Source organism: Branchiostoma floridae, chromosome 7, assembly GCF_000003815.2.
Source record: "Branchiostoma floridae strain S238N-H82 chromosome 7, Bfl_VNyyK, whole genome shotgun sequence".
Lineage (NCBI taxonomy): Eukaryota > Metazoa > Chordata > Leptocardii > Amphioxiformes > Branchiostomatidae > Branchiostoma > Branchiostoma floridae.
Window position 1 is genome coordinate 4037871 of NC_049985.1, and position 18808 is coordinate 4056678.

At 41.9% G+C, this 18808-nt stretch overlaps 1 protein-coding gene across 1 annotated transcript in view; it reads left to right on the top strand.

Annotated features, from left to right (window-relative positions):
- LOC118419929 overlaps positions 1-13229 on the top strand; it is a 19741-nt gene extending 6512 nt beyond the window's left edge. Inside the window, exons 5-15 of the mRNA XM_035826598.1 lie at positions 4867-5029; positions 8760-8839; positions 9135-9291; positions 9750-9913; positions 10262-10335; positions 11090-11177; positions 11471-11554; positions 11800-11870; positions 12159-12236; positions 12410-12470; positions 13152-13229. Coding sequence (XP_035682491.1) covers positions 4867-5029; positions 8760-8839; positions 9135-9291; positions 9750-9913; positions 10262-10335; positions 11090-11177; positions 11471-11554; positions 11800-11870; positions 12159-12199 — 922 coding nt within the window. The 3' untranslated portion in view covers positions 12200-12236; positions 12410-12470; positions 13152-13229. The remainder of the gene's footprint in view (positions 1-4866; positions 5030-8759; positions 8840-9134; positions 9292-9749; positions 9914-10261; positions 10336-11089; positions 11178-11470; positions 11555-11799; positions 11871-12158; positions 12237-12409; positions 12471-13151) is intronic.
- Positions 13230-18808: the final 5579 nt, after the last annotated feature.

The following is an 18808-nucleotide window of genomic DNA, read 5'->3' on the forward strand; positions in this document are numbered from 1 at the left end:
GAATTCTTACCTACGTGGAACCTATAGATACAGCTCACTACATCTGCCTTTTTTTCTGTCACAACCGTTGGAAAACGTGTCTCTGTGAAGCTAGAACTGGATTTTTTAGAATACGTTCCCGTTTTTCCCGCGCAAATTTTTCAGACGACATCATGACGCAGAAGTTCCAGAAGCGGGGACGGAGGATGTCTCTGGACCCCTCCGGGATGTGCAGGTGGGCCGGGTCAGAATTAACCTACAGTCTGTTAAGATAGCCATTTTGGTACCATTTGTGTTCGTCATCATCAGGTTAGGAAGCAGGGAAAACGTTAAGTGAACTCTTGCTCCGCGGTCACATTCTTCATACGATTCATCATAGTTTCTGTCGTACGATTTTCTTCCAGTCTATTACAACAAAACCGCGACTGTGATCATGAAACCTTGAAGGCCTTTTCCTCACAAGAATTTCGTACAACACATGTACGACATTCCCTAGAGTGCCCTGAATATCCTGTTGTAAACCTAAATCGTGCACTGAACGTGACCCGTCTATTAGTACAGAATGTGTAATTTTTGGTTAGATTTCTACGTTTTGGCCAAGTCTTCAAGAAGTATAGCTTCTCTTTGAAACAATTACTAGTATATTGGGAAGACTTGCAAAAAAATAGAATAAGCGGACACCGACGAAGCATTTTACTAGAACCACGTACCCACCAGAGGGCTGGGACAAGTTCACCCCGGACCCTTTCAGTCAAACACAAGCAAAATTTCCTCCCTTTCTCAAATCTACCTCAAAGGAAGGAAATAATTGTTTTGGGAATGCCTTTGTGTGTCCATCTGTTTGTCAATGCTTGTGTTTTCCGAGTGTTCTGCGTAAAGGGGTGGGGATCTGCCTTCTTCGATTACCTTGTCGTAATGTTATTTGATTAATATATGTATGTGTGTACTAAGAGATTTAGCGCCTCTGTTATAAGTTCCTTAAACTTGCTCGCTAGAACATACTCTGTCTCGCCAAACATTAATATTGCGCGACAACATGACATCTATGGAGCCATAAACAATTAGAATTCCCGCGTTGTTGGTACAGCGCACACATAGAGACGTGAGTGATCGCTGGTCTTAGCACCTTACCTACACCGCACTAAATCAATCTAAGGTCTTTAATACTGTACGGACAGCCTTTAGTGTTAGCACTCCTATCCTTTCACCGGGCACCAGCATACGGCACGGCACTAACGTTAACGCTAGGATGGACCTGGCCTACACTTTTCGATAAGTGTGACTCGGGGTACGGGTGTGGACTTCTCAAACACATTTATCGTCCTATCCGACGGACGCCCGTAGCTGAAGTGAGGACGTCGAGTGAGGAAAATCTGTAAAGCACCACCTGCCCCCCAAGCCAGGGCACAACATAGAGACCTACCAGAGATATATTAAACTCACGACGTCCAAGTTCTGAGTCTTCAGCTGTAGCCACAAGGCCATTGTGCCAGCTTTCAACATGGTTTTGTATGCATATGACCTGTATATAGCCCCAATGTGGTAATGTACGATGAAGCTAAGGTCCTCACTTAATCATTTGTGAACAACATCTCGGCACTACGAGTTCCGTACGAAAGGAGTTTGGCATCTGCAGTCTAAATCATGTTCCTGACGTCTTTGGCCGTAAAGCTTTTAGGTTTAACTTTTAAATCTATGTCAATGTAAGAACCATATATATCAGACTGTGTCGACAGCCTTGTTGTTAGAACAGGTGTGTTGTATATCACTCAGGTCCGGTCATTGTTGTTTTGCTTACAATCAATCCTGCTACCGGTCAAATCCAGATGGCGCGAAGTGTTAACATTGTTATACCGTAACTCCCTTGAATAGCCTTCTTTGGGGACAAACCGATGTTAAAGACGGCGGGGGGGGGGGGGGGGGGGCCTGGGGGAATAACGGTCTCAATGCTACAGTCAACAGTCGGGGAAAATCAGGGAAATCCATTCTTGTTTGTTTCCAAACCTAGCGTAAACAAAAACAGAGAAACAAGAGCTATCTGTCACCTAAACAATCATGGTCACTGCAAGTTTAGAACATGTGAAAAAAACACACTTATATTAATTAAGGTTCTGTTGCAGTACCATTTACAGCCGCTAAATCTCGAACCAAATGCCTTTTGCCTACCCTTATAGTACCATACAGATCTATCCACAAGTATATATACGCGTTGTGTTGTCCACAGACCTTAGGCCATGTTGATTTGATTATATGGATGACATCCGCGCTCGCACCAATTTTTGGCCATTTCCAAAAAAAAAAAAGTTTTCGACCACACAATAAATTGTGCAAAGCAGCTGTAAAATGAGCACAAATATTCCGTAGATTGAAAAAAAGTATCAGAAAACAGATAACTAATGCCATAGAATGCCAAAAGGAATCTAAAGTCAAAGAATAAGATGTGAAAGGACAGAAAGAAAAAAAATCTATTGTTGGTTGGGGGAGGTAGCAGTACAGAAAATTCAGGTCCAGAGGATCATTTCCAGGTCCGGACATGAACATGGACCTGATTGTCTGTGGAAACTTGAGAACTGGCAATACTCAAAACAATGGTAATTGGTCAATTTTGCTACAAAGGAATCTGTTTGGTGGATTATTGGACTCCCACTGCATTTTAAAATCCCATCTCAATGTAATAAAGGCTAACTGTCTCTGTACCTTTGACTGTAGAAACTTGGTGCAGTTGACTTCGCTCTTGTTGACTTCGCTCTCTACTTGACTTCGCTCTTGTTGTCTTCTTGGCCCCCCGGTTAGACCCCAAATGGCTGCCGACATACATTTAGTGTGTCCATTTTGTAATTGGCGAAACCTGTTCCTTTTTTTTCAGGTCTGTTTTTTTCGGATTGGTCCAAGAAGAAAAAAATGTTTTGCACCCGTATGATGTACTGGTCCCTACACCTAACTGTTGGTATACCATACTATGTGTGTTTAGTCCTATGTTCAACCTTCCTGGCCACTTTGATTTCATACTGAAGGCAACTTTTTTTTTTTGGCCAAACTTTTTTTTTATTCGCTCGCTCGCATCAGTTTTGGAGTTCCCGGAGGATGTCATCCATATAATCAAATCAACATGGCCTTATTATTAGGAAAGCATGCTTTTGTAATCTAGAACGCCCTCGTACGATTTGGTAATTCATTGCAACCTCTTTGACGCCGGTCCCCTCCATGCACTACTGTGTGCTTTTCAAATTTGTTAATAGGGTGAGCAAATGTTGAATCAGCTACACGTAGTTTACAGTTTGAAAAATTGATGTTAGGTACAACTGAGGATTTGATGTTCATGGAAACAAGACGGGGTTTCTTACCTGAAGATTTCCTTAAAAATCACCATGAAGAAATTAGGGTAAGTCTTGTTATTCAGGTAAGAAGAGACGTGGCGCGAGTGACAAACTGTCGGGTGAAAGTGTTTGATGTGTAGTACATATAGTCTTCATTTCCAGGGAAGTAATTTCAAGACATATTGGGAGAGGGGGGGGGGGCTATGTGTCACCAGGGTACCCTCCAAGCAGAGGTTCGGCTCTGGCCACGAGACATATAAAACGGTACAAATAGAAAGACCGTAAAAAGCGCCTAAAATGCGTTTTAAGACATAAAGGAAACGATATAGAATTCAAAGCCCCGTAAAACGCCTAAAACACGTTATGAATCAACTAGAGCCGAACCTCTGCTTGGAGAGTAACACCATAGGATTTAGGTCCGGTATCACCATAGGATTTAGGTCCGGCCTTAGCGACCGACACGCATGACTAGTGCGTCTCTTTTACCATCTACATGTCGTTTGTCCTCGGGTCATCTTTATCAAAAACGTTTCACCTGTCTCTTGCAAGGATTACACTGAGATCATATCAGGTTTGTCTTCATTCAGCGGACAACACGACCTAGCTGCTCTTTCATACCCATGTAACCGTCCCGACCCCCCTCCCCACCCTGACAATGTCCTGAGACCCCCTCGCCCTGCTGAAGACCCCCCTAACGCCTCAATGGCCTCCTCAAGACGTAACACGATCCCGGTCTGCGACTTCTCCGAATTTCTCATTCCAAAGGGAAGAAAAACAGCAAATGTCCTCGAAGAACCAGGAAGGCGTCTTGACACGAGAAGACAAAGCGACAACTCCAACATTCCAAGACGATCGGAGAGACGTGCACACAGCGGGTCACGGTAACACTTCCACTTTCACTGGACAACTTTCACTTTTTTACCTCCAAGTGAAGACTACGCCAGCGCATGAGATGACCACTTAGGAAAACTAGCTTAAAACTTCTCTAGACGTTATTGTATTACAAACTTTGATATGGATACACGTACCACAGAACCGCGACCCTGCATCGCAAGGAACCCAGTCATACGACCGAATGCTGTGTCGTTGTTGTTGTCTAGTTGTGTCATTGTTGTTTTTATACCGATCCTAACGTTTTCAGTATCCGTCAACAGGAAACATAATCTTTAAGCAGGTATTCGGGGTGACGATTATAACATTTCATTTTCTCCCGTTTTCTTCAGCAGTTCCGCTTCTGAAAATTGATCCAAAGTACTAGTAGCAGCGCACGGGAAGGTTCTTTGCTTATCTATCTGATTGTACAGTGGCTCTCAGCATTGTTTGGGGAGTGCGCTTATCTATTTATTTCTTTGTTCATTTCTTTGTTTATTTCATAGGGTAAACAATCTGGAGAAGAGCCCCAAAGACCACAATGTGTTTATCTATTTGGTCATTTATCTGTTTATTATCTAAAAAAATTATTTTCCTGCTGTCCGGAGAAGAGCCTCCAAGACCGCAGCACTGAGGAAGTGTGTTCATACATGTTGTTTGTTTGTTTATTTATTTGTTTGTTATTCGGTCTTCCGGCCAGAGTAAACAGCCTAGAGAAGAGTCCCCTGGACCGCGGCCCCAGACAGCGCTCGGGGAGCGTGTTCGTGGCCGGCGGCAGGAGAGCCTCCGTGTTCCGCGCCTTCAACTTCAACAAACCCGACCCCGAGGAGGAACGGCTTAAGAACATCAGACCCGGCTTCAAGGTCAGGTCAAGTTCTTTTTTTCCAAATCATAATTTTTATTGATGATGAAAAATATAATTTACAGAACGAAAATCATGGCAAACGTACAAAACAAAGACACACATGAGTAACAACAAAACTGAAACCTAAAATTGGAGAACGGAAAGACTATGAATGATCACGAAACATCGTGAGAACCATTGTAAATACTTCCCAACATGCTTCGGAATCTTATTAGGTAAGTTAAAGTTTGATAGTCTCTTCTAATCTCCAAGCAGATGTTGGGGTGGGAATTGCAACGTTTTCTGACAGAAAGAAAGTTTCCCTGACAGCCAGCGACTGTTAATGTGTGATTGTCAGAGATGCTATCAGAATAAAAACATAGAATGCTCTGCACGGTACCGGTCTTTTACGGTGACCTATCACCGAAAAATTATTACATTGCAAATATGCGTTTCGTATCCCCACTACTGAACTACATTATTGCTTTAAATGCGAATTTGAAAGCAGAACACTGCGAAAGAAGTCGACCGTTCACATCCTGGTGCGAAATGTAGTCCCGCGAAAACAAATGAATTTACAGTATATGTGTACTCTTTCCTAACCCCGAGTTGAGGGAAAGTGTTTCAGGTTGATAAGAAAACAACAGCGGCCGGTATCACTAATGGAGATCAAAATAAACCAAACTCCCACCTTTTTGTGTATATTTAATCTATTGTGATATCTCATAATCCAGAAGAGAGGATGCGCGACGTAATTAGCGATAATCCCCTATTGTGTTCGGCAATCGATTAACCACAATTTAACCCACAAAATGGACACGTTTGCGTTACAAATGGGTTACTAAACTAGTCTCTATCAGAGTCCACAGGTCGCTGGGAAAATAGTAGACATTGGCAAATAAATAATATAACTTGCCAGCGGAGTTAGCGGTCAGAAGAGTAACGTTACAGCTTGTCACCTCAGGATAGTTAGCTGATGGCTATAAACGTTATCTGATTGCCATAATAGTAATTAGCTAATTAAGTTTGCTACATGAGTTAGCTGATTGCTACGGATACGAAAGGAGTTTGATAATCGCTACATAAGAGTTAGACTGATTGCTACAGGATATAGTACAAGAGTCATTTGATTAATACAATAGTTACCTACACATGAGTGAGCTAATTGGTACAAGATTAAGCTGAAAAGTTGGCTGCACAGAGAAGGTCTTAGTTTTCCAGCACTCGCTACGTCCTAGGGTATCCACTCCGTGGTGTAAGTTTCTTCTCGTTTTTCTCTTTCCTCTGTTTGATCCAACATAATCCCCCTCCTAATCCTCTGTTTTGGTTGGCTTTACCCCTCGTGACGTCAGAGATCCCGGGGTCTATACGATAGTGATCAGTTAAACAAAGCAAGAATCACTTTGCTGACATTCTATCTTCATCCCTCTTTTATCTAAGAGACATTATGTTGGAACTTATATCATATCTACCTTCAGGAGAGATGCCAACAGAAAGGGCGGCAAAACAAACTATCGTTAACTAAAATCTATGCATCTTTATCATCGTCAAACAAGAGTTTAAAGACACACCATTTACAAATTGATGCAAACCACTGATACAAATAGGAGGTCTGCTTATCAATTGTACATACACACACGTAGCGTCATGTGGTGTCGCTGTGTTGTAATGGCAATGTTTTGGGCCCATAACCATAGGTCATGGGTTTGAGACCCATGACATTCTTTGAAGCTGAGCCATTGAAAAAAGACATTCACTGACACTAAGTTCCTCATTTCACTTAGGTGAAAATCAGATCACTGTTGTAATGATATTAATTATTTCACACATACAGTATTATGAGTGTATTGCAATTAAAGTTAAGACTTTTGAGCTTCTTCGAAATGCTTCTTTGCTTATTGATCTTCATGTTGCTGCACAGACGACTGAACTTCAGCACAAATATTAACCAGTCTCCTTGTCCTTAGTTAGGTTTAATATTTACCCTGAGCTCTGTACGGTATTTTCTGAATGTGTTAGCAGTTTATGAATAAGTAATAATCCCCATAAATCCATAACCGACGTGCGAGATTTGGCGGCTTTACTCCGTGTTTGTTCGTGTCTGTGTGCCGCTGTTTCACGGTACATGTGGCGGCGTCACGCGCGACCGGCCCCGCACACGAACCAACCCTGCCGTGACTAGGGTTAATGATGGGGGAATGTAGCCTTGATAGCAGGCTTCGCGGCGGGCGTTTGAACATCGACATGGTTAGGTTTCGCATTAGCGTGGGGTGTTTGGCCAAGAACTCAGAAGTCCTGGTTTAAAACCCCAGGTGGCTTTGAAAAAAGCCGTCAGGCGATATGCTTCCACCCTGGTTAAATAAAGAATAAACAAACAATCAAATACTACGTACCTATGTTGTGCTATATTGATGCTCTTTAAGGCATGCTTTTAAAAAGCGGACGTTTAGACCAAGAAAAGACACCTACATGTTTAAGTAGACTATACATTTTCGCAAAGCAGTTGCATACAAAGACTGAATTTTAATGTGGCATTTAGGACCGCTTAATGTAACCTATCAATCAAAATTACCTCATTACCTTTCTATTTATCATTCATTAAAAATGTCATTAAGCATGCTTGACTATCTGATTTCGTGTATGGAGATTTTCTCAGCTAACATTGTGCTTTTTTCTTTTACAATTGCGATTGAATATGTCTTTACAATTGGAGAAAATTTCTGTACAGGGGAGCTTCTAGGAAAGTCTGGAAATAATAACCAGCAAGCACAAAATATCAAAGTGCTACCCAAGAAGCCTGCTACCGAGACTAAGCTCTAAACACACACCGTGGTTACTCGGGGGCTTACCGCCTCATTTGTGTCCAATTTTTGGCAGAGTTAAATAATGGATTCAGGACAACAGTCAGAGTATTTGACCCTGACTACGTGGCTGGAGATACACACTCCACCGTTCGACCGGTCTATGTTTGCATTTATATGCATTTTAAGGGTAGTGCTAACGTCAGCGAATTAGAACGGAAGCATTTGATATGTACGTTTCACTGTTATATAACTCAATACGACAATTTAAGAAAATCCGTCGTACTGGAAAACAGCAACTGGTGATTATAATGTATGATTACTTTATAAAATTTGAAAGAATGTTTGCAGTTTTTTTCACAAACAAGGTGCACCCCCTTATCGTGAGTCAGGATGGTTTCGTCTTATTTATGACATCAATGCCTTACTTTCCTTCCAAAACAAGCCGTTTACTCCTATGTCCGCGGTAATAAGATTCATTAAGGCACAGTATATCCCAGAGACTAAGACTCGAGGAAGATGCGTGAAGAAGGAGAAAAGGAGAGACTTAAGGTGTGTGTGGAACCAAGCCTTGGGCTTGGTTGTGAATTCAGACTTCAGAAAACATCCCCATGCTTATAGCGCGTACTTGATTTGTTCTACTCGTGGTTTATGAGCGTACTAGTCTAAACGCCCCATCCGAGAAATACATCGTACATCATTAGTAGAAATTCAGTGCCCTACAGGCTAGTACAGCCATCTTGGAGCCGACCTTGTAGGGGAGCTACTCACGGGTTGTGTTGCAGTCTCCTCTCAAAATTGTTGTGGATTCTTTAAGAATCTGTACAGTAGCTAAACCTGAGTAAATTTTAAAATGATTAAGGCGTATCGGCCTGCTTTATACGTTCGAGTCGCCTTTATTTTAGCTTTTCATATTCATTTGTTTGAAATATTGAAACTTTTTTTCAGGGAGTCGAACTTTTCCGCAAAGCTGTGCAGACAGTGCGCATGCTCAGACGGATCCTGTCTACGAAGGAGGTGTCAGAGGGGTGAGTCACGTGATCAACAACAGTCATCAACTTATCATATTAGTTAATCGTGAATATTTGTGGTCTCCTTTTTAATTCGCCGAAGCTTGTCGCTCCTCTGTCTAAGAAAGGTGGCGAGACGAAGGATGTGTATATGTATAAATGTATGGATTGAAAAACTAAGGTTTGATCTAAATTTGTAATCATGACATTACGTTATGTATGTATCTACATGTATGTATGTATGTATGTTTGTATGCATTATATATATCAAGCAAATGATAATAGACAAACCTTTTCCGTACCCCTTAAACAGTATCAAGCAGCTGGAGAAAGGGCACAAGGACGAGCCGGGAGAGAGTTCGGGCTCCCCGTTCGTCATGTTCGCTGACTCGGTGGGAACGGAGGACACCAAGGCCACGTCAGACCCCGGACTCTCCTTCGATCCCAAGATATACAAGGCCAAGAAAGAGGTATGTACACGTACATTGATATCATTATACAGACTTAAATCATTATTGTATCAGTGGTTTGCTCAAGCTAAATTTCGTGGAGACAGTGGTCCAGGCTTGCGCCCGAGTATGGGAAGGACTGGAAAGGTGTCGCATGATCATAAGACCGGGGGCCGTGTGTTTGAAGCAGCGTATGGCGTCAAGCTTAGTAAAACACAGGAGTCGTAGCAAAGCTGCATTGTACTACAAGCTATCAAAACCGACATGCTTCGTCCTCAGTCTGGGCCGGGGTTCGACCACTTTACCTTTACGTTCATATTCATAATTCAACAACAGTGATAGCACTCCTGTCATGGAAGATGGCACCATCAAGAAATTTTTCTTCAGAATCAACTTTTTCGTCGCAAGGTCACGGCATTATAACTGCCGTTGTCGTCACAATTGATCACGTGATGACTAATGTCACCCCTCGTTCCCAGGTTACTCTGAGCTCAGAAGCCAAACGTGTGCTGAAGTCGCGTGGGGACGAGAGGACGCCGGAGGGCCTGCAGACCGCCCTGTACGGGCTCCAGACTATCCCGGCCTTCGCGGAGTACCCGCTGCACATGCAGGAGAAGATATGCAAGGAGGCCTGGCTGGAAGAGTACGTGTTCCATCTTTCATTTGTAACTAATGTGTTTTGGCTAATACAGTAATATTCAACGCATCTGAAATATAATTTTTTGCATAGTTCTGTATATTCTCTTTTATTTGATAAAAGAGACTTAACTTTCCATAAACGGCGGTGATTGTGGAAAGCAAACTGCATTTTTCATCACACAACACTCGCATTTTTGCGCGTCTCACGAGAGTTTATCGGCGAGGGAGAAATGCCCTGTGGGGTTACAAATAATTTTTTGAACAACAAATGTCGCAATTGTTGTAATTGTATAGTTTTAACTTTACGACTGTACAATTCATGAAAATCTAACGTTTTTCTTGTTTTTTGCAGGATTCCCGCCAAGCGAGTCATCATCCGACAGGGGCACTTCGCCGAGAACTTCTACTTCCTTATCACCGGAAACGGTAAGAAGAAAAAACATATATATATTCTACAATAGCAAGAAAAAGGAATTCTTATTGCAGTAAGATGTTAACGACACTAATTTATGACAATTTTATGACAAATACAGAAGTACGACTGTGTCACACTGAATAGGCCACCCAGGCGTTTGAAAATAAACAAACAAACAAACAAACAAACAAATAAATAGATCTAGAAAGGTCAGCTACTATCAATCTTATCTTCGTTTGTTAGCTAGTTGAATGGCCGAGTAAAACAATTTTTCTTGGCAACACTCCTAAGGCTAACGTCACATTTACGAACCGGGGCCCGGCCAGGCTGTTTGTGGAAACGAAAAATAGAAATGAATACGTGAAAATATACACAAATAATGCCAACGACTATTCTCTTTACGTCGATCTTTTGAAGATTGGTGTCTTTTATATCAAACTTTTCTTTCCCGAAAGCTGCCTGGCCGGGCCTTGGTTTTGAAATGTGACGTACAGTCAAACCTGTAGGGGCCATCTTTGCATAGCAGCCACCAGGCCATCGCGGCCACTTTTTGTCGGTCCCTTGGATTTTTCCTATACAGATGCATCATCCCTCTAAAGCGGCACCTAGCCTGGCTATAATGGTCACATTTGGCCAGTCCCTTGAGTGGCCTCTATAGACAGATTTGACTGTAGGCCTAACCAAAAGATGGCGCTAAGGTGAAAGAGATGTGCACGGTCCAAACGTGTCTAAACTTATGCCACCCTCGTTCTTGTTCCCACACAGTTATCGTTGACATCATGGACTTCGACCCAGAGGAGGACAACGCCCAGACCCGCCACGTGGCCGTGCTGAGGAAGGGAACAGCTTCGGGGTGAGTTCTGTTCTCCGGTCAACTCAGTTGTTAGCTAAGTCTGGGTTATGATATGAAATGGCAGACGCCACAGTACACACGCACAGTGTGAACCACGCATATTACAAAAGAAATTATTCTATTTTTCAATTTTGTTCAATCTTTGAGGGGAGGCAAAGGAAGAACTTTTTTGCGTGCGCTGCGTGCGCGACAATTGTCACAGGTACAATATACAATGGTACAATGGAAGTTGAATGATGTACTATTGATAAAATCTAACAACGAATATGATCTAATTTATATCAATCTTGTAGGAAATGGCGTTTTTCCGGAACAAGCGGCGGACAGCCACGGTCATCAGCCAGACTCCTGTCCAGCTATTGGTCATCAGCGCTAACGTACGTCACTTGGTTTTAACCAATCAATACCGATTCATCCATTCAATAACATAAATGGAAACATATTGGTTACATTTCACATATTAATTTTTTTACCGCAATTTGAGTTTTCTTTGACATTTTGTAACTGTATAAAACTGATAACACGTTGATAAATCGTCAATTTTACAATTTTTTGAATGCAGATTTTATTTCTGTTGAGTAGGTATGATAAGTATTTATCGTTTACTCATTTCACTCCCCAGGACTTCTATGAGATGTTCCTCCCAGCGTACCGGATGGGGGAGGAGGAACCCGAACACGTCAAGTTCCTCAGGTTAGTTGCCATGGAAACCAGCGTCTGATGCCATAGAGACTAATGTCTGTTGCCATCGAGACCAACGTCTGTTGCCATAGAGACTGATGTCTGTTGCCATAGAGACCAAGGTCTGTTGCCATTTAGCAAAGTTTAGTTGCCATGGAGACCAATATCTGTTAACATTTACAGGAAGGTCAGTTGCCATAGAGACCAATGTCTGTTGTCATAGGAACGTAAACCTGCTGCCATGCACGTGACAACGCTTGGTTAGTAATAAACTAATAGATGCAATTCATCTCCCTACAGACAGGTGGAGTTTCTTGAAAACTGGCCACTGGAAAACCTGATTGCAAATCCTGACATCTGCATGTTTCAATACTTCACGTGAGTAATACCGAAAAGTTATACTTAAGTTCAATACTGTAAACACAACCCCTATGATATCACTATTGAAAGAAAAAGAATGTATTTGCTTGAATGACATGTGATGTTTTCTCTTTTTTTTCAACAATTGCTTGGAAATGAATGATGTAATTAAATTATGACCTCTGTCCCAGGAGAGGGAAGGTCATCGTTAAGAACAGCAGCCAATCAGAATGGATCTACATCATCAAATCGGTAAGTAAATAGCAACAACAACAACATGCATGTTACGCATTTGTTTTGCGTATTTCTATATACTGTAAATGCAGAAATGTTCGCGGTGGATTAATGTTCGCGGTTTTTGCGAACTTAAAACCACCGCGAACAATTTTCTATTATAGTATTAGACTGCAGTCTATGTTGTTACCGCGAACTTAAATTCACCGCGAAAAGTCCCTTTTCCCGCTACCGCGAAATTAAATCCCCGCGAACTTAAATGCATTTACATTATTTGTTTTTGTTTTTGAATAATCTATATTTGTACTTTACAACAACAAATTATCATAAGCATGAGTGCAGAGTAAAAGACAGGAAAAAAAGCAATTTGCTAACAATAAACTAATCTAGCCAGTCATGGTGTAATAAACTCTTGTAACGTTACAGGTGTTTATCAATAAATTCTTTACTTTTGTGCAATTTGCCAATTATATGTTCAGCTTTACGGCAACATATTAATATGCGATGAATATACATCTACCAGAAACTTTTTTTGAAAACCGAGAAGACCACTGGAACCCCAATTCGATATCTATTAATGACCTCATTAAGTATTTATGTTATTTCAAATGACTGTTTCAATAGTTGGTCATTGCAAAGTACAACTACGAAATTTAGCGCGAGAATAATCTCACCTGCTGTTCCTCTCTCACCCGCCAGGGGACGTGCCAGGTGCTGAAGCAGCTGAGACCAGTGCGGCCGTGTCTGAGGGGAAAACCGCTCGTGTTCGATGGTGACATCATCTTGCCAACATTAGGTACAAACCACGCTTCTGGATATTTTCCAACACTTTAATACCTCTTTCCTGTTCAAATGAGAAAAAAAATATAGAAAAATCCAAATTTTGAGTAACAATTTTGGCAAAATCGTGAAATAGGTAATAAAAAGGACAATTTGAACTCCGCAGGTCCAAAAATCGACACCGGCAGAGGAATTCACGTGACCAGACCGGTGACAGATGACGTCACGCCAGGGATGACGTTCCTGTCGGAACCCAAGAGAACCAACTGGCGGGAAGAGGTGGGTACAGTCAAACATGTCTATAGCGACCACTCAAGGGACTGAAAAATATGGTCATTATAGTCTAGACAGGTGGCCACTATACAGAAAATACTGATGAATTGGCCACGAGCAATAAGTTACACATGATTTCAGTACCCACTAATCTTTCTCACCAAGTAACATGTCTCGATCGTCTCAGAATTCAACTGACCCTGCCAAAGTAAAATCTGCTGCTTGATATGATTGATATTGTCATGTGAAATGTTGGTAAACAAGCCGACAAGGACATGTGCTCTAACGTTCAAGGCTCGCGTACCTTCCACTACCGTCAAAATGACGTCACGTGACTTTAAGCATCCAATAGGAGACCAGTAGCCTTAAAGTCAATCGTTTCGGAGTCATGGTTACACTTGTACTTGCCACGTTGATTTTCAACTATTCTTATTATATTTGTCCAACTCACCAATGTTATATTTTTCCCACAAGCTTATGGCCAAGAGAAAAGAAGAAACGCCCGGGTTAAAGGTCACCCCGGCTAGCGCCACGTCCGGAGAGACCGGCCCCAGCACGACAGACCAGCCTGGGGACGAGGCGGAGAAGGAGAGGCCCAGGTCGACTGGGACGCCGGTGAAGAAAACAACGCAGGGGAGAACGGTTCATCTCAAGACGGTGAGGCAGAAATCAGCATCCAATCCATTGATTTGACAGAAAATATATCCTACTTTTGATCAATCAACACCTCCGATTAGTCGTCTCAGAAGATTCAAACTTCTCCGAGAATACTTGCATAGCTAATACGTTCTCCCTCTCACGACTAAAAAAAGTAGCTCTTGTGCAGTTGTATGTATTTCAAGAAAGACTTTTTACGTCCACAGACACAGGCACAGACATGGACTCACGCACACACACACACACACACACACACACACACACACACACACACACACACACACACACACACACACACACACACACTTTGCATGACAGTATTTAGAAATAGCAGACGACATTGTTGAAACCTCTTGGGAAGTTCTAATCTTTCAAGGCTGTTTTACCAATGTAGCCAATTGTGTTTGCGTTTGCCAATTGCGTAATTCGACATTTTTCTCGTTTTTCCCAGACCCACTCTTTCATGAGGAGAAAGCCGCAGCCCAAGCCTCCTCCAGTCTTCGTACAGATCGACCTTCTGCACGAGAAAGACGTCTTCGTAAGTTTCGTAAAAAAATCGTTTTTTGTTGTTGTGGACGTGTGTAGCAACAACAGGTTTGTCCTTGGTGCTGAACTGCAGATTGGTGTTTTCATTTCCTGTTGATTTTTTAAAAATATTTTCCCATTTGGAAAAGAGTGTCAGCAAATGCAAATCTGAATGCATCGTAAGCACAGATTTTCATCTGAATTTGGACAACGTTTTTACGTATTTTCACTCATGTTAGGAAGCATAGAGCCACTAGAAAATGTAACTTATGAACCTCTGTTGTTTTGTAGGGTCTGACAACGTTAAAGTTCGACTCAGGAATCGACGTCAAACAACCGAGCGTCTCACTGGTAAGAATGAAATATTATTAAAAGTATAAAGGTTTAAGAGCACTTCGACTTGGGGACGTATACGAGAAATATGCTATGCTATCCGGTAATGAAAGAAAAAGATCAATGTGACCATAGCGAGAGCGAAAGAGCAAAAGACAATAGACGATGGCAACTGATTTCTAACCACTCTGACATTTGGAAACTACACTGCAGAAATACACAAAGACAAACGGATACACAGACACAGAAGTGAATAAATATCACATGTACGTAAGCATTCTATCACAGAACCAAGCATGTGTAACCACATGTATGTGCTTTTCCGCAGCCTATAATTCGGTAGATCCAACAAAACTTTTCTGTGCATGTCATTCCAGGTCAGCAAAGGCGCGGAGTGTATCATGATCTCCAAGAAGTTCTTCCTGGAACACGCCAACGAGAAGGTCAAGGCGTTCCTCCGGAAAAACATGCGCCCCTACCCTTCCCATGATTCATTGCAGAGCAACCTACAGGACTACACTAACTGGGCATTCTTCAAGGACGAAACCGTCAATGACATTCTGGGTAGAAAGGCGCAATTCTGACTTATAACCAATAGCCCATGACGCCGCCTTGTTCTATAGAGTTAGTAGTCGAAAGTAATATTCAATTCTGGATAGAAAAGCGCAACTCTGAACGGACTTTGGGCCAGCATGTCCTTACGAGTAACAGTTAAAAATGTTAAGTGGTTCTCTGTGCAGAAAGTTGCAACTCTGTCCAGCCAATTCGAGTAGTCAATGAGGCCACCATGTTCTGGACTGTAGACCTAGAGGTCAAACTGCTAATTGACATTCAGATCAGAGGCCGCCATGTTCTATAGGGTTAGAAGTCAAAGTAAATTCTGGCCAGAAAAGCGTAGTTTTGACTGGAGGCGGCCATGTTCTGTAGAGTTAGAGGTAGTAAGTACTTCAATGGCATTCGTAATGGGGAACTCTGACTGGAGGCTGCCGTTCTCTAGAGATACAGGTCAAAATGTTGAGTGACGTTGTCATCTACTATACTTATGAAGAATTCGGCTTTAATTTATTATTGTACAATGTAATCGACAGACATGCCGACAAAGGCAGTGTATTTGAGTATCAATGCTTCCAATTAGAGCTTTCAATGTCAATCTGATCAAGGAGCTGTCATCCGATAAACCCTCCTTAATCTGATACAATTCCGTTTAATTTAATATTAAGGAATTTAGAACTTTTGTATGATATGATAATGCATGCCAGACCTTTGAATGTAAATCTCTTTCTCTTAATATGAACATAACCACAATATTTTGAATAAACAGGAATATCAGTGAAAATTTAAAATGTAAATATTTTCTACCTGAGAAAACATTCCATGACGCTAACAACAGGCAAATTAAACCGACCGCCAGGAGGCGTTGCTGTACAGTTTGAATGGAACACTGTGACTATAGCTTTATCATGTACATAACGTTAAATAAATGTGCATGGCAGCAATGCTTGACAAGAAATGTGCTCAATACGACTCAATTCTTCCTCTGTACTAGTGTGTGTGTGTGTGTGTGTGTGTGTGTGTGTGTGTGTGTGTGTGTGTGTGTGTAGAGTGAGAACCGATACAATCAAATACACTAGGGGCCCTTTAGTTGGATGTTATATATCACATACGTGCATATACATGTATATGACAAGTTCACTGGTGTTTTCACAAGCAGTCACATTTCCCGGATGAACAAAAACGAATAGAATTTCAGAAAATGCGAATGACCTCACCCAGTTTTGTGTGTGTGCTTGTAAACCGGTGCCTTTACGTGCTCGAGATGTGACTCCCCTCAAACACGTCCTATACTAGGGCCGTCCCTAACCGAAGCTTTAAGGTACTAATTTTCACCTGTGTTAAAAGTCGTGTAATGTGCCTTTTCCAATGGCACACCGCCGTGGCATATTAGAGGATATGAGCCTGTGAGATCTTTGACAAACTCCTTAGCAGTTACTCCGATACGACGCATGTCCATCTTTGTAAAAGCGTATCGTTGAATGTCAACGTCATTGTTTTTTTAGAAAATAAAACTTCCTCATATGACGTCACCACGGTGGTTGTGGAAAACAAAGACCCATCTCAGTGGCATCGCCGAAGCATGGTCTGAACATACATACTCAACATACCAGTTCTGCACCAGGAGTTAAGAATGACAAGCACTGGTAGATTTAAAGCTTTAGTGTGAACCGGCGCACAGCCTGCATTTCTTTGGACGGTCATGGTAGTGGATAGTTCACAAACAAGGAAACGGCAGAACGCAACCCCCAAAGTTAACAAGAGCGCACATATCGAAGTTCAGAACTCAGACAGGCAACCTGGAGTTAAAACTGTTGGTCTTTTAATCGAGAATTAGACTTAGAGGAATTGCGCTCAGAACACGGGCCACCATGACTGGGGCCTGTTGGACTGTACAAACGGCTTTGATCGCCATATTTCTGTCTGCTACACTGGTGAGGAATGGACTTGGACAAACAGGTGAGGTGAACACAACAAGCGACGAAATAGCTGGGCAAACTTGTTCATTTGATTTTTAGTGTTTAATGTTTAATGTTTCACAGCTCTTCTAGATTTGCTTGTTTCTAGCTTACCTGGCGCAACATAGGCTTGTTAGACCATCTTAATCAGAGATAGTTACTGCTTCTTTTACTTTGCTGCTTTTGTAGTTACTTTGCTCCTTGATATCCCTATATTGCAAGAAAGCTCTACTTTAAACAAATTTCGTACAATTTTACAAAGTGTTTTGGTTTATTGCCATAATATCGTCAACTTGGGTGTACTTTATCCATACAAACCAAGAATGTGTTATCAATAGAAGCTGCTCGTTTTTGACAACGCCTCATGTATCTGCACTCCTCAGACATCCAAAATGGCGGCATCGCTTACGTCACAGAGGGTTTTAATGCCGAACTACTGTGGACCTACACACTTCCACCGGGTATCACACCGCTGTTCGAGACATGGAGAAAGCTGCCTGACACTGGCATCGCCAGCAGGACCGGCAATACGTACATTTCCAAAGCCTACCAGGTAAGCTTCAGGATGAGCAAATTTGTAAACAATGACTAAGATATATATATATATATATATATATATATATATACTAATGAGAAAAGTCTTGAAAAGACAAAAGAATTTTTTCAAAGTTACTGTTTGGCATGCATACCATGTTCTGTGTGTTCAGTCATCTGCGCAACCTTCCTGTGATTACTTAGTCTTCATGATAAAGATAAACGTGTTGATATGTGGTTGTGAAGGAAGAATCTTATCATGTAATTCTTTAGGGCCGAATAGAGCTATTTGGGGAGTCAGGCATGCGGCTGAAAAACGTCACAACAGCTGACTCCGGAATCTACCAGCTCTACATTGTGTCGTCAGATGGAACATCGCAGGCTTTGCTGTTGACCCTTCAAGGTTAGCATTCCTACTCTTTAAATCTCGAGAGAAAAACCATGATTCTTTATTTTTGTAGTCAACCTTTTTAGGGGACGCTGCCATTTTATTTAGAATCCGAATACGGAAAAAAGGTTACATTTTGCATTTTGGGGGAAAACTCGACACCAGCAAGTCTACCCGTGCACTTTGTACCAAGAGTCGCCATGATACATTTAGACATATAACGTTAGACGTTGTCATTTCGCTAGATATACTTTCTGCGACATGAAAGCTAAAAACAATATTTAACAAGTCGCATAGTAACGCCCCACACAAAGGTGGTCTTCATGCCCATTCAACCTGAACTGACTCGGTTAAGG